The 13701-nt window shown below is 48.3% G+C and overlaps 5 protein-coding genes across 5 annotated transcripts; 2 read left to right on the top strand and 3 right to left on the bottom strand.

The window, feature by feature from the left end:
* Nucleotides 1-157: 157 nt before the first annotated feature.
* Nucleotides 158-1483, bottom strand: Bathy02g05890 (NAD-dependent epimerase/dehydratase; the record flags this gene model as incomplete). Its single annotated transcript, XM_007514953.1, has 1 exon — nt 158-1483. The coding sequence occupies one exon, from the start codon at nt 1481-1483 to the stop codon at nt 158-160; it is 1326 nt and encodes a 441-aa protein (XP_007515015.1).
* Nucleotides 1484-1665: 182 nt separating this feature from the next.
* Bathy02g05900 (DNA topoisomerase II) lies at nt 1666-6359 on the bottom strand (the record flags this gene model as incomplete). Its single annotated transcript, XM_007514616.1, has 2 exons — nt 1666-5931; nt 6291-6359. The coding sequence occupies 2 exons, from the start codon at nt 6357-6359 to the stop codon at nt 1666-1668; spliced, it is 4335 nt and encodes a 1444-aa protein (XP_007514678.1).
* A 230-nt stretch (nt 6360-6589) lies between these two features.
* Nucleotides 6590-7411, top strand: Bathy02g05910 (pyrroline-5-carboxylate reductase; the record flags this gene model as incomplete). The annotated part of the gene is made up of 1 exon (XM_007514977.1): nt 6590-7411. The coding sequence occupies one exon, from the start codon at nt 6590-6592 to the stop codon at nt 7409-7411; it is 822 nt and encodes a 273-aa protein (XP_007515039.1).
* A 104-nt stretch (nt 7412-7515) lies between these two features.
* Nucleotides 7516-11031, bottom strand: Bathy02g05920 (the record flags this gene model as incomplete). The annotated part of the gene is made up of 1 exon (XM_007514796.1): nt 7516-11031. One exon carries the CDS (start codon nt 11029-11031, stop codon nt 7516-7518), a length of 3516 nt encoding a protein of 1171 aa, XP_007514858.1.
* Nucleotides 11032-11492: 461 nt separating this feature from the next.
* Bathy02g05930 (predicted protein) lies at nt 11493-13535 on the top strand (the record flags this gene model as incomplete). Its single annotated transcript, XM_007514667.1, has 2 exons — nt 11493-11534; nt 11937-13535. The coding sequence occupies 2 exons, from the start codon at nt 11493-11495 to the stop codon at nt 13533-13535; spliced, it is 1641 nt and encodes a 546-aa protein (XP_007514729.1).
* Between the last annotated feature and the right edge of the window lie 166 nt (nt 13536-13701).

A 13701-nucleotide genomic window follows, 5' to 3' on the forward strand; every position in this document is an offset into this window, starting at 1 on the left:
AAAAGACTATGTAGAGTGAGAAGTCTCGGACGACGAGGAAGAGTAAATGAAGTAAAAATTCTATCTGCTTTTTGTGTCATTTTCTTGTTCTCATTCGGAGGAAAAAGGTCACTTAAAAACTTTAACTGCTATTCCTACTCATAACACATCATCATCATCAATCGAACGGGATTTGATTTCCATCGTAAATGGCCGTCAGTCCCTCTTTGTACGAGGGAAAGAGGAGCGATGAAGAGGAGGATGAAGAGGATGCGAACGCGCGTTTGAGCTTTACGTTCTTGACTCGCTTTTCGCTCTTGTCGGGGAGGAGGATGTCTTTTTCGCCACTCTTCTCATTGCCTTCGTTATTTATTTCGGAACTCAGAAGAGTTGCCGCGAAATCGACGGCTTCGTCTCGAGATGAAGGATAATCGTCGACGACGTTGTATATGGCGACGCGATTATCGTCGTCGATACAAACGGTATCTTCTTCTTCGTCGCTTACTTCTTTTTCGATGCACCGAACGAGCGCGTTGGCGACATCCGCCACGTGGATCCGAGACGTGTACATCTTCTTCCTCCGAGATATTTGCGTCGGCGTTAACGATCTCGTATTAGCGTTATCGCTATTTCTAATGCTATAAGTATTGCTATTATCCTCACTCTGTGCCTCTACTTCTTTCCTCCGAGTCTTCTCTTGGAATTGTCGCTCTCTTTCGCGTTTCGAGGCGATATCGAGAGCGCTTCTTCCAGGGCCGTAAATGCCACCCAATCGAAATATTCGCAACGAAGACTTTACATTATTTCTTTTGTTACCATTGACTATCCACTCTGTCCACGCCTTTTCGGCGTTTAACCTTCTTTGAGCGACTATCGAATCTGGATTCGGTTCCGTCGTTTCGTCCACCCACTCGCCGAGATGGCCTCCGTACACGCCCGTCGAACTCAAATAGATAAACATCTGTCGCTTCTTCGCGTTCTCCAAGATTTCTCTGACTGCTTTCGTTGATAATATCGGGTCTAAATCTAAATCACCATTCGGTGGCGTCGAAATTAAAATAACGTCCGCTTTCTTCAACCACCGCGCGCACTCCTCTTGTAACGGTTCCCCGTCGTCTGATTTCCACGTGAACACTTCTTCGCACCACGTGCCGTTCGAGCGAAGATTCAAAGCCTCCGCTTTCTCTCGCGATCGAGTCGTGCCCACTACAATCCACTCAAAATCTTCCTCTTTTTCTCCTAAAATCTCGTTATTATTATTACTCTTCTTCTTTGTCTTCTTGAGCAGTTGGTTGGCGACGCCGATGGCGCAATACCCGAAACCAAACGCAAAGAAAATTTTTTTTCCTTGTTCTTCTTCTTCTTGTTGTTCTTTATGTGAAGAAGAAGAAGAAGAAGAAGGAGGAGGAAAAGAACTAAGACGGCGACGACGAGAACAACGGAAGGAGGAAAAAGAGGAAAACGAGGAGGAAGAAACGGTGGGAAGAGTGGTGGAGGTGCGCATCTTTTCGTTTAATTTAATGATGTGTTTTTTGTTGTTTTTCAATTTTCAAAATTTATTAATAAAATTGGTGTTTTGTTCGTTCTTTTTTCATACACAGAGTCTCTTCTCTCTCTTCTCTCTCTCTTTTTCCTAAAAACCTTCCTCCTCACTTTTTAATTCTTCTTATTATAGCACACAAAAAATTACTCAAAGTCACTGTCGAAATCATCCTCCTCGTCCTCGTCGTCGTCAAAATCGCTCTCCTCTTCGTCGTCGCTGGAATCGTCGACTTTGTAGGATTTACGTTGGACATTTCTCCCCGCGCGCGCCGCCGGTTTCGCAGCGACTTCCGCGACGACATCCTCCGCGTCGTCGTCGTCGTCGTCACCAAACGAAACGTCCGAGTCCGAATCCTCGGCTTTCTTCTTCTTCTTTGCCGGAGCGGGTTTCTTCGCAGCAGCGGCTGATTTCTTTGCCGGAGTGGCTTTTTTCGTCGCAGCTGGCTTATCTGCCGACGCAGTCGCTGGTTTCTCGTTGGCGACTTCGTTGACCATCTTTGAAACGGCGTCAAAGTTAAACGAGTCTTGACGCTTGGCTTGTACGGAACCGGAGGAGGCCTTTTGTAACAATCGCTCCGCCAATGATAACTGAGGAACGTCGTCGTCGTCGGAATCCGCAGCAGGAGCAACCACCGGCGCAGGGGCGGCAGCGCGAACTGGAACTGCTTTCGGTGCGGCGGCAACGGGAGCCGCTTTCGGTTTCGCCGGCGCTCGTTTCTTCGGCTTGGTGACTTCAAAGTCGTCGTCCGAGAAATCCTCGTCGATCTCAGAATCCGAAGCGTCCGAGTCAAAGTCCATGGCTTTCTTCTTGATCGCTTTCTTTTTCTTCGCGAGCGCTTTTTGTCCAGCCTTGGTGTTGTTTCTTGCCGCCGCGCGCACTTGCTTTTGCATCTCTTCCTCAGCCGCGACGTCGTCGTCTTCGAGTTGATCCAAATTCTCCTCTAACGCGTCCAAATCCGTAAACCACAAGTCCTTATCCGTCGTTCCTCTCAAAAGCGCGACTTCGGCTTCTTTCTCTTCCTTTTCCGTGACCAAATCTTCAACCTTCTCCAAAGTTAAGTTCCACAAAGGCATGGAAAGCAAGTAATCGTAGGACGCGTTGGCGTCGTCGGATTCATCCGCCGCGATGTCGTTCTCGTCCGTTTGAACGATAGCCGCCGCCGCAGACGCAGACGTCTTCGTCTTTGGTAACTTATCGTACATCATCATCTCGAGCTCTTCGACCAACTCAGCCTTCTTCTTTCTGTTGACCACCAAGGAGCCTTCGACAACCGCCAAGATGAAACGCGTCTTGTTCGCCAAACGCTTGAGTTCCGACTCGGCAACTTTGATGAGCATTTGACGTCTCTCTTCGTACGCCTTCAATCGCAAAGGAACGAACGATTTCATGATATCCTCTGCGGACTCGTATTTGGTGATGATCGAGTGCTCGTTGAACGCGTGCATGTTGGAGCACGAAATTTTCGACGCCAACTTGAACTTCTTCACGATGCCTTCTTCTTCAGCCTTGGCCAAGTTCGCCGGAGGCATGGTGATGACAAAATGCACCGATGTATCCGTGTGATACTCCTTGTAATCGGTAATGAACGGAGCTTTCTTGTCCTTTGGCGCAATGAGTTCTTCCAAGAACTCCTTGTAGTCTTGCGTCCACGTGCGCAACGGTAACTCGGTGATTTCCAACGTGCACTCGTCTCGGATGTGATACGAGCCAGTGGCGATGAATCTTCGCTCGCCCTTGAAGATTTCCTCGGTGATTTCACCCTTGAAGTGTCTGTACCACGGCATCATTTGCGTTGGCTCTTCTTCGTTCAAAATCGCGCGAACGTTGCTGATGACGTCTCTCGCGTTGTAGTTTGGAATCGAAGTAGACCATCCCGTTCCGATACCTTCGGCGCCGTTAATCAAAACAGTTGGAATAACCGGCATGTAATACGTCGGTTCAATCTTTTGACCGTCTTCGTCGTTGTAGTTCAACAACGCGTCGTCGCATTCCGGGAATACAACTCTGGCCAACTGCGCCAAACGCGTAAAAATGTAACGCGGCGACGCGTGGTCCTTCCCGCCTTGCAAACGCGTACCAAACTGACCGCTCGGGACTAACAAGTTGATGTTGTTCGTCCCAACGAAATCTTGAGCGAGATTAACGATTGTCGACGCAAGAGACGCTTCGCCGTGGTGATAGGCGGAGTGTTCCGAGACGTAACCGCTCAATTGCGCGACTTTGATGTCCGACTTCAACTTTCTCTTGAAGCACGAAAACATAACTTTTCGTTGCGAAGGCTTGAAACCATCAATGGCGGATGGAATAGAACGCATTAAATCCGCCAAGGAGAAGAGAATCAACTCTTTGTTGATAAACTCATCGTACCGAACGGTCTCGCCGCTTTGGTCCAAGAACGTTCCTTCTTCGTACGCGGACAACCACCTTTTACGATCTTCGACTCTCTTCTTGGAGAAGGACATGTCGATCAAATCTCCGTCGCCGTCGGATTCCCAGCAAAAAGTCTTGCGGTGCAACTCAATCGCAGCGAAATACTCCTTCGCTTCTTTTGCCGTGGACGTACCGAGACCTTTGTAGTACTTGATGGCCCAGCCTTTACCGTCGTTGTTGACGAGCTTCCAGTTTTCGTATTCCGGCAACGTGTAAAATACGCGCGTTTGTTGGCCCTTCGTCGCCTTGATGATGGGCGTGATGAACTCCAACAAGAAACCCGGAATTTTCAACAAAGACGGGAAGTGCGCGTGCAGAAAGTTGATTAACAAACCTTTGATGTGCGAACCATCGTGATCTTGATCCGTCATGATCATCAACTTCCCGTATCGCAACGTCTTGATGGAATCTTCGTCGTACGTTTTGCCGTGTTGCAAGCCCAAAATCTGTTTGATGTGGGTGATTTCCACATTGTTCTTTACTTGATCAAACGAAGCGTCGCGAACGTTCAATAACTTCCCTCTCAACGGAAACACCCCGTAGTTGTCTCTTCCGACGATGGACAAACCGGAAACCGCCAACGCTTTGGCAGAATCCCCCTCGGTTAAAATCAGCGTGCAGTCTTTCGAGTTGCGTCCGCCGGCGTTGTTCGCATCGTCCAACTTCGGAATACCAGTCAATCGCAATCGCTTGACACCATCGGTCTTCTTCAAGTCCTTGGATTGTTTGAACTGAGCCCACGACATGATGTTCTCAACCAACGGCGTGGCCATCAACTGCTTGATGAGTTTGTCGGAAACGGAGAACTTGGAGCCAAAGTTCGAAGCTTTCGTGATGAGCGTCTCTTTCGTTTGCGAATCAAACGCCGGATTCTCGATTTGCGCGTTCACGAACACCCACAAGTGGTTCTTCACTTGAAACGACTTCAAGTTCTTGCACGACTTTTCCTTCTTTTGAATCTTCTTCAACAACTCGCCCGCAATGCCGTCGGCGATGTTGGCGACGTGCGTCCCACCCTTCATGGTGCAAATACCATTCACGAACGAGCACTGCTGGAACTGCTGCGTGTTCGACACCGTCACGCACACTTGCCAACGATCGCCTTGCGCTTCGTAAACTTTCGGCGCGTTCTCCGTGTCTTGCAAATACATATCGACGTATTCCGAGAAGCTCTTGACTTTGATCTGTTCGCCGTTCAAAAAGATCTTCGTGTTCTTCCCGATGATACCTGCGGAATCGTACACTCTCTTCGACATCAACGCGATGGAATCGTCTTCCAATTCAGTCATCCCGAACTTCTCAAAGTCTGGTTTAAACGTAATTCGGGTCCAGTTGTCGGATTTCTTACACTTGGTAATTATCGGTTCCCCTTTCTCGCTCATGTTGTTCTTAAACACTTGCTTGTATTGTCTCTCGCGACTACCATCGCACGTTTCCACGATGAACTCGTGCGAGAAAATGTTCGCCAACTTTGCGCCGTAACCGTTACGACCGCCGGTGACTTTCTTTTCGTTGTCGTTATAGTTGGACGACGTCAAAAGATGTCCAAAAATAAGCTCCGGGACGTACACGCCTTCCTCTTTGTGCATCTCCACCGGGATCCCTTTCCCGCCATTCATGACCGAAATCGTCCCTTTCTCCTTGTCGATATCCACTCGCAACTCTTTCATCGTCGGATCTCTGACTTTATTATCTGTCGCGTTGACCAAAATCTCGTCGAAGATTTTATACAAACCCGGCGTAAACGCGACGGTTTTCTGCACCAACTTGTTCTCAGCGGCGTCGTACACCCACGCCGTCTCTTCCGCTTTTTCGCACGACCCGACGTACGTGTCCGGTCTCAACAAGATGTGTTCCAATTGTGTTTTCTTTTGGTAAATGTCCTCGATGGCAACTTTTTTAGTCGTCTTACCACCACCACCGGCGGTAACGTTGCCGTCCGCCAACGGCGCTTTCTTCGCCACAGCAGCTTTCTTCCCCTATTTTTTGTTTGTTTGAAGGGAGAGAAATTATTTAAATATGTGAGTAAAAAGTACACGTGCGCGCTGACTCGTCGTCAAATGATGCATCGAAAAAGAACCGCTAAACATTGAAAGAGTGAAAAATCAAGAAGACATCACGAACGGAGAAGAGTACAACACAATGTTTCGATGATAGGAAAGGAAGTGCGCGCGTGGTGTTCAAAATCTTTCTGTTGTATTTGGGGGGAAAGAAAGAAATTTTCCAAAATTTCATATCTCATCAGCTTCGTCGTTAGACACACACGACGACGAAAACGTACCACCCACCAACTTTTTGGTGGTGGTGTTCAACGTTCAATACGAATAGACTGACGTACCTTTGCCACTGGCATTGGGCTGTTTTCGTTCTCGGAATACTCCGAGTAGTCCATCGAAGTATCCGCCATCTTTTTCTTTTTCTGATGATGTGATGAAAGTTTTTTGTGGGGGGTGAAATCAAAAAGGTTTCGAGACAGAACAAAAAGACGAAAAAGTGTCTGTTGTTGTTGTTTTGGTCACCCCTTTCTTCACAAAGAAACTTCTTTCTTGAAAACCAACCCACGACAACAACACACAACAACACACAACAACAACAACAACAACATTAAACTTGAGTAAGTACTTACTTTTAAAGACGATGAGCGACTCAAACACAAAAGTTGGATTTATTGGATCGGGAATGATGGCAGAAGCTCTCGGTGGAGGCTTCTCCAATTCTGGAATCGTCCCGTGGGAAAATATGTATTGCACGGACCCGTGGCAACCGAGATTGGATTTATTCACCTCGTTCGGCTGCAACGCGTGTAAAGATAACCGCGAACTGACGAGAAACTCGGACGTGATATTCATCGCGGTGAAACCGTACGCAGCGGCGACAGTTATGAAAGAAATCTCAAAGGAGCTGACGGAAGATAAAATTGTCATTTCCATCTGCGCAGGAGTAACGTTAGAAACGCTGGAAAACGCAATAAGTGATGGGAAAAGTGTGCCCGTGGTGAGAGTGATGCCGAATACGCCGTGTTTAGTCGGCGCGTGCGCGGCGGCTCTGGCGAGAGGCAAGTTCGTGACGGATGAACAAGCAGATTTGGCGCTAAAGCTCATGCAATCTGTTGGAGTGTGCGTTGTGGTGCAAGAGAAGTTGTTAGATGCGGTGACTGGAGTGAGTGGGTCGGGACCGGCGTATATCTACCAAGTCATCGAAGCTATGAGCGACGGCGGCGTGTTGTGCGGGTTGCCCAGAGACGTTTCCACGAAATTAGCCGCGCAAACCGTCATGGGTGCGGCGAAGATGGTTTTGGAGAAAGGGACGCATCCAGGCCAGTTGAAGGATAACGTGACGTCGCCAGGCGGGACGACGATTGCGGCGGTGCACGAATTAGAGAAAGGGGGCGTGCGAAATTCGTTCATCAACGCCGTGAAAGCCGCCGCGGAAAGAAGCAAAGAGTTGAGCAAAGAATAATAATAATAATAATAATATTAAAGTGCTTTAATAGATTTTTAGCGAATGAGAGAAAAGTTGCAACGAATACTAATAATGTCCATCTACTATCTATCATAGTTTTATTAAAACTTCGATTCCTTGAATACTTTCACCACGGCTTTAGCCCAACTGGCGTTATCGCGCGTTTTGATTTTTGCGAATTCGCCTTGGACTTTCCTACCAACCACGCCAGCTAAATTTTCACAGAAAGAACACGTTTCAGCGTTGGATTTCGCGAGAAGTGCGGTGACCGCTTTCTCTTTCGCCGATGTAACGCTCGATTCGTCCACTAAATCGAAAGTCGCCTTTATAATTTCCTCTTTTTCCTTCTTTTTCGAATTTGAAGGCGCTTCTTTTTCTTCCTCTTCCTCTTGTTTCATTTCCACGTCTTCCTCGGCGACCGCCGGGAGCGGAGACGAAGATCTCTGCCGCTTCCGGCCCGTCGTCTTTTGGTCCTCCTCGGACCTTTCTACTTCGCCCAAACGACGCTTCGCAATCGCAACGCACCGTTCAATCACTCGATTATCCAATTGTTGACACATTTCCGTGATGGTATCTTCCAACGCGTACGCTCGACTGACAAACTGGCGTCCTTTGGAATCTTCACAATCCTCTCCCCAATACTGTACGGCTGCGACGACAATCAAGTGCACATCTTTCAGAAACGACTCTATGGTTAAATAAGCGCTCGAATCAATTCTCCAAAGCAAAGTGGATAAATCCATCGGAGATTGCACAGTCTTGGAGTACCCGTCGAGCTCGGCGTCGGTAATAGGCGCCGCTAATTTGGACCACTGCTTCTTAAAGAGTAAACGCGTCACAATGTCCCGCAAGAACATGCGCTGCTTTCTTAACATCTGCTCTTCAGCTTGAATGACTTCTGGACTCACTTCCACGGCCTCGTCTTTGTTTGCGGCAGTGGTGGCGTTCGCCCCGGCGTTGACATCTTTCGCTTTTTCCAAGACTTCCAGCTTTTCTTCCACCGCGGCGGCGGCGACGTTCTTCAATCCAGTTTTTGCGGAAGCCACGGTTTTGCCGTCGTTCTTCTTCATTTGCTCGTCTCGTTTCCGCGCCGCATTCAGTGCCGCCGAAACGATAGCTTCAAAATATTCCTTTCTTTCTGCATCCTTTGGCTTCGTCAACGCGTACGAGCGCTGCTCGCCCGCAAAAGCTTCGGCCAACTCTTCATCCAACTCATTTCTCTCGCAATCCGCTGTCGCTAAGAGCATGACGGGTAAATTTGGAGGGATATCGTCTAATAAAGTCAATAACGTCGCGCGCAACGTCGCGTTGGCACTTTCCCACCATAAGCGAATGTGTGGAAGGTACAAAATTGAAGGCGCCGCTCTTCGCGCCTCGGTCACCGCGGCGACTAAAGCTTCTTCCGGTAATCTACCGCCATCCGATAAGAGCGCGGGCAAGGATATTGCGTGCACCGCAAACTGCTCGAGCGCATGTAAGAGCGCTGGAGCAATGTGCGCCTGTCCAGAACCAGGCTCACCGCAGACGAGCAATCGTGGATTTTGTGAAGGCGGCGAGCGAATAAATTCAGAAGCTGCGATTTTCAACGTATTTTTCTTCGTTTTACCTCTGATCTCGTCGTCGTCGTAGTCGTCCTTATCACCCGCGGTAGATGCTTCGGCGAGAAGGAGGTTGTTGCCCTCATCGTCGGAGTCGTCGTAGTACGCGATTTCTAACTGGTCAGTCGTCGATTTCATGATATCGTTGTTCGCCTCTTCATCGTTCAAAGACGCATCACTAGCAATGTACGCCGCTGGTGGGTACACGTCTCCAACGATTTCTAGAATTTCCTTCAGCGTGTTACCCAGAAGCGGACGGATTAGTGCAGACAGCGGAGCAGAATACGTCTTTGCGCTTCGATGCGCGGCAGGAACAATTTGCTTCAACGCTGTTTCAAAATCTACTCTTCCCGGAACGACTTGCGAAGGATCGAGATTTAATCGATCGTCCGTGGCGTAAATTTGCGGGTATCGTCTTCGCAAAGCTGCAATAGCGGACTCCGTACAGAGCGCTTTCAAATCGGCGCCGCAGTAACCGACGCATTTTTGTGCCAAATGATTGATTAAAGTCGTCGACGGAGGCTTTTTCCAACCTCGAGTATGAATTTTCAAAATTTCAGCGCGCGCCGATAAGCCTGGTAACGGAAACGCGAGCTCTCTGTCAAATCTCCCCGGTCTTCTGAGCGCACCATCGATGGAGTCTACTCTATTTGTCGCTCCTAAAACAACAACGCGACCGCGATTATCCAAACCGTCCATGAGCGCTAAAAGCGTCGCGACGAGCGAATTGTGAATCTGGTCTGACTTAGAACTTCTCACTGGAGCTAAACCGTCGATTTCGTCGAAGAAAATAATCGACGGTTGGCGTTTGGAAGCTTCTTCGAACAACAATCGCAACTGTCTCTCGGATTCACCGACCCATTTTGAAAGCACATCGGCTCCTTTTCTCATGAAGAACGAAACTTCGCTCCCAGCGCGAGAACACGATGCGGCTAAAGCTCTCGCGATTAACGTCTTACCAGTTCCTGGAGCGCCGTATAAGAGCACTCCGCGCGGCGGCGTCATTTTAAACCGTTCGAAGATTTCCGGATAGAGCAACGGGAGGAACACCATCTCTTTCAGAGCGTCAACGTATTTATCCAGGCCTCCTACGGCGTTGAACGTCAACGAAGGATCCACCGTCAGTGGAGTAATTTCTGCATCCTTGGCTTCGCCAATCTTCTTCGGTCCGCCCCCGTCGGCGGTATATCCTGGAGCGCCTAACAAAGCGTCGAATCGAGAGATGTCGATGTTATTCGTATTCCCAATACCTCTTTGAGGAGCGGCACTCTGGTGCAACGCGTCGAAACCGTCCGCGTCAGAATCGTCGGTATCATCGAGCCATCGACCTGACTGTCTTCTGCCATTCTTCGGCGCCGACGGTGGCGTTCCCGCGCTAAAGAACGCGCCTTTCTTCTTCCCATTGTCACCGCCGTCGCCGTCTTTTCGCGGACGACCCCTGTTGTCCTTCTTTTTCTTCTTTTCCTCGTCGTCGACGATGAAATCATCGAAATCATCGTCGTTAGCGTCTTCGTTGTAGTTTATTCCGTTGTTACCACCATTCGCGCCATTCGCATCTTCCCCGCGTCGTCTTCGTTTCATCGCTTCGACTCTCCCTGGACTCAACCGTTGTACTTTTTGTCTGTCTCTCGTGCTCCTTCGAATATTCGCGAACTCGCCGTCGTCTGACTCCAACTCTTCTTCTTCGGAGGAGATGAAATCGTCGTCGTCGTCTTCCTCCTCTTCGTCTTCGTTGACGACGAATTCGTCGTCGTCTTTATCTTCTTCTTCTTTGTACGAGACTTTTTTCTTCTCCCTACTTGTTGTTCGTCGTTTTCCTCCCTTCTTTTCTTCATCCATCATGTCGTCGTCGTCTGAGTCTGAATCTTCTTCGCCTAATCGAATTCTTCTCCCTCTCGTGCTTCGTTGCGGACGAGTGGGTCCTCCTCCTCGCGTGAGCTCTTCCTCCTCGTCTTCTTCTTCTTCTCTAAGGTCGTCGGGGTCGTTTGATGATCGTCGTTTTGATCGACCAAAACCCATTTTTATTCTCTCTCGCGTTTACGACGAGCAAAAGATGTTTTTCAAAAGCAACACAACGAATGAAGAGAAGAAGACGCGAAGAAGAGTTTTTGAATTTTTTTAACTCGTCGTCGTAAATTTGACATCATCATCCTTTTTGTTGTTTAGGGTATTTTTTCTAAACCCTAATACGTAAAAAAAGAGAGAGAGAGAAGAGAAAAATTTTCCACATGCAGGACTTTAAAAAGTGATTTCGAAACGTTTTTTGTTTTTGGTGGTGTTTGTTGGTCTTCCTTTCGTTCTTTTTGGTTAGGTGGAGCAACGGGAACCACAGAAGACAGGAAGAAGGTCGTTATTATATTTCGAGCTTGTCTCTTTCTTGCGCGCGCGAGAAAAAACGCCAACTCTATCGACGACGCGAGGATTAATTCACCTCGAACCGACAGTCACGTGTTGAAATATATATTCATTCGGACGAAAGCATGGAGGAAGAGAAGAACGTCAAGTCAGCGTGGACCATCGAGGTGCGTTTAAGAGCTCATTCTTTTTGTTGTTAGCTCTCTCTACAACCGTCGGTCTTTCTGTGTGTGGAAGGATTGGACGAATTTTTGCAACATCATTCGCGCGCTCGTTAGGCGTCGCGCGAAGTGAGTTTCGCCGAACGAGTTTCATTTTCGCGCGGATGAAAGATTCAGGCGGGATATTTTCGAGCGCGATGTAGATTTTGTCGCTCGCAAAAGACCTGTATCGCGCGCGTGAAATTCGCACGCGGGGGAGCGTAACTGTTTCAAAATTTTCCTTCTCTTCGGCCTTATCGTTTTTGTTATCTTCTCTCGAGTTTCTTTCTTCGAGAAAAAAGAGAGAAAAAAAATTATGACTAACACAAAAAATGAATTGTTTTACTATCCTCTTTATCAACAACACAGGAGGACACGTTACTGCGCGAACAAATCCAACGATTAGGAGGACCTGGAAACTGGACGGCAATTGCCGAACGATTACCAGGAAGAAGCTCGAAATCGTGTCGTTTGCGATGGTGTAACCAGTTGAATCCAACCGTGAAGCGAGGACCGTTCACTCCCGAGGAAGACGCGCAGATATTGGCAGCGCACGCCGTTCATGGAAATAAATGGGCGGTGATTTCGCGCTCGATGCCTGGAAGAACCGATAATCAAGTGAAAAATCGATTTAACTCAACGTTACGAAGAACCTTAGCTCAAAATGGGAAAGCGCCGCCGGCATCCTCACCACCAAAGAAAGCGTCGAGTCCAGTCGCCGCGGCGCAACACTTATCTTCGCCCATGGGATCGAGAAAGCAGTCGTCGAATCAGTTGGCAAAGCAAGCAAATTTGAAAAGGGTGGCGAGCCAAATTTTAGAAACTATGAGCTGCGACGAATCCATGGAGTCTTCGCAAGATAACAAGGACAAGAGAAATAATAATAATAACAACAACATGACTAACAACACCGGAAAAGAAACGACGAGCAAAAATGCGATGAAACGACCGAGAAAGTCTCCAACGAAAACGAAACTTGGCAAAAGCGTGCGCGGACCGAGTCGTGGCCCAAGTCAAGATCGAGAAGATTCGGGAGGTTCCGAATCAGTTGGTTTGGAAACGCTCATTCAAGCGAGTTTAATGGAATTACAAAGAATCAAGAGCGGTAAGAGCGCGAGCGGTTTCGAGAAGGAATACTACACGATGAACAACGACCAAACGAGCGCGCATGGCGGATTCGGCACTAGCACTAACAACAACAACAACAATAACAACAATAATAATAATATCAATAATAATAATCCGACGCAGAACAACGCCACCATGAGCAACATGAGTGACCGCACTATGAACGACTCCAGAGGAATGGTGTCGTCCATGAGCATGGAAAATTTGAACAGAGCAGCGAGAGGTGGATTTTCCATGCCCGGGATCCCAAACGATTCTTACGATTGGCGTGCGAACTCTCCCGTAATTGGCCTTCCTGCGTTCCATAGTTTGAATAATCAACTCGTTCGTCGTCCGTCGATGCTGAATATTGCGAGCCAAAGCGTTATGGTGAACAACGCGAATCCTGGTGGAGGAGGAGAACAACAACAGAATGCAAACGAGTTGAACGACCCCCGCGCGGGTACGAGCGCGCTCTCGACTCCAGTCACCATCACGCCGAACCTCGCTTCTTCCTGGTACGGGAGAATGCTTGAGAATTTGGGATGGCGAAACCACTTTCCGCTGGACGTTCTTCCCATGCAAGAGCAAGAAGACATACACCAAAAAGACGCCAAAGAAGCACACGAAAAATTTCAACCGATTGAAAACGGCGAAGACGAAGAATGCGCTCCGAAAGAAGCTGCCACCGCCGCCACCACGAAAACCACCGCTGCTACCGACGCCGCTTTGATTGTAAAAACAGAAGAAGACAATGTCAAAACGCAAGACGAATTGCCGTCGCCGCTTTCTGACAACACGATGAAGAACGATATGAACGGGACGACTGGTACCGCTGTCAACGAAGCGGTGGCGTGTTGATCTCTCTGTACATTAATATTAATCAATCAATACTATTATCGAATTGCAATTATTCTCGTTATACCAACGTTAGTTATACCCTTCTCTACTTTTCGTTGCATCATCATCGTATATATGATGATCTGTTCCTACTTCTCTTTCGTTATGTGGCAGTGTTAGATTTGTC

Source organism: Bathycoccus prasinos (assembly GCF_002220235.1).
Source record: "Bathycoccus prasinos genomic : Chromosome_2".
NCBI lineage: Eukaryota > Viridiplantae > Chlorophyta > Mamiellophyceae > Mamiellales > Bathycoccaceae > Bathycoccus > Bathycoccus prasinos.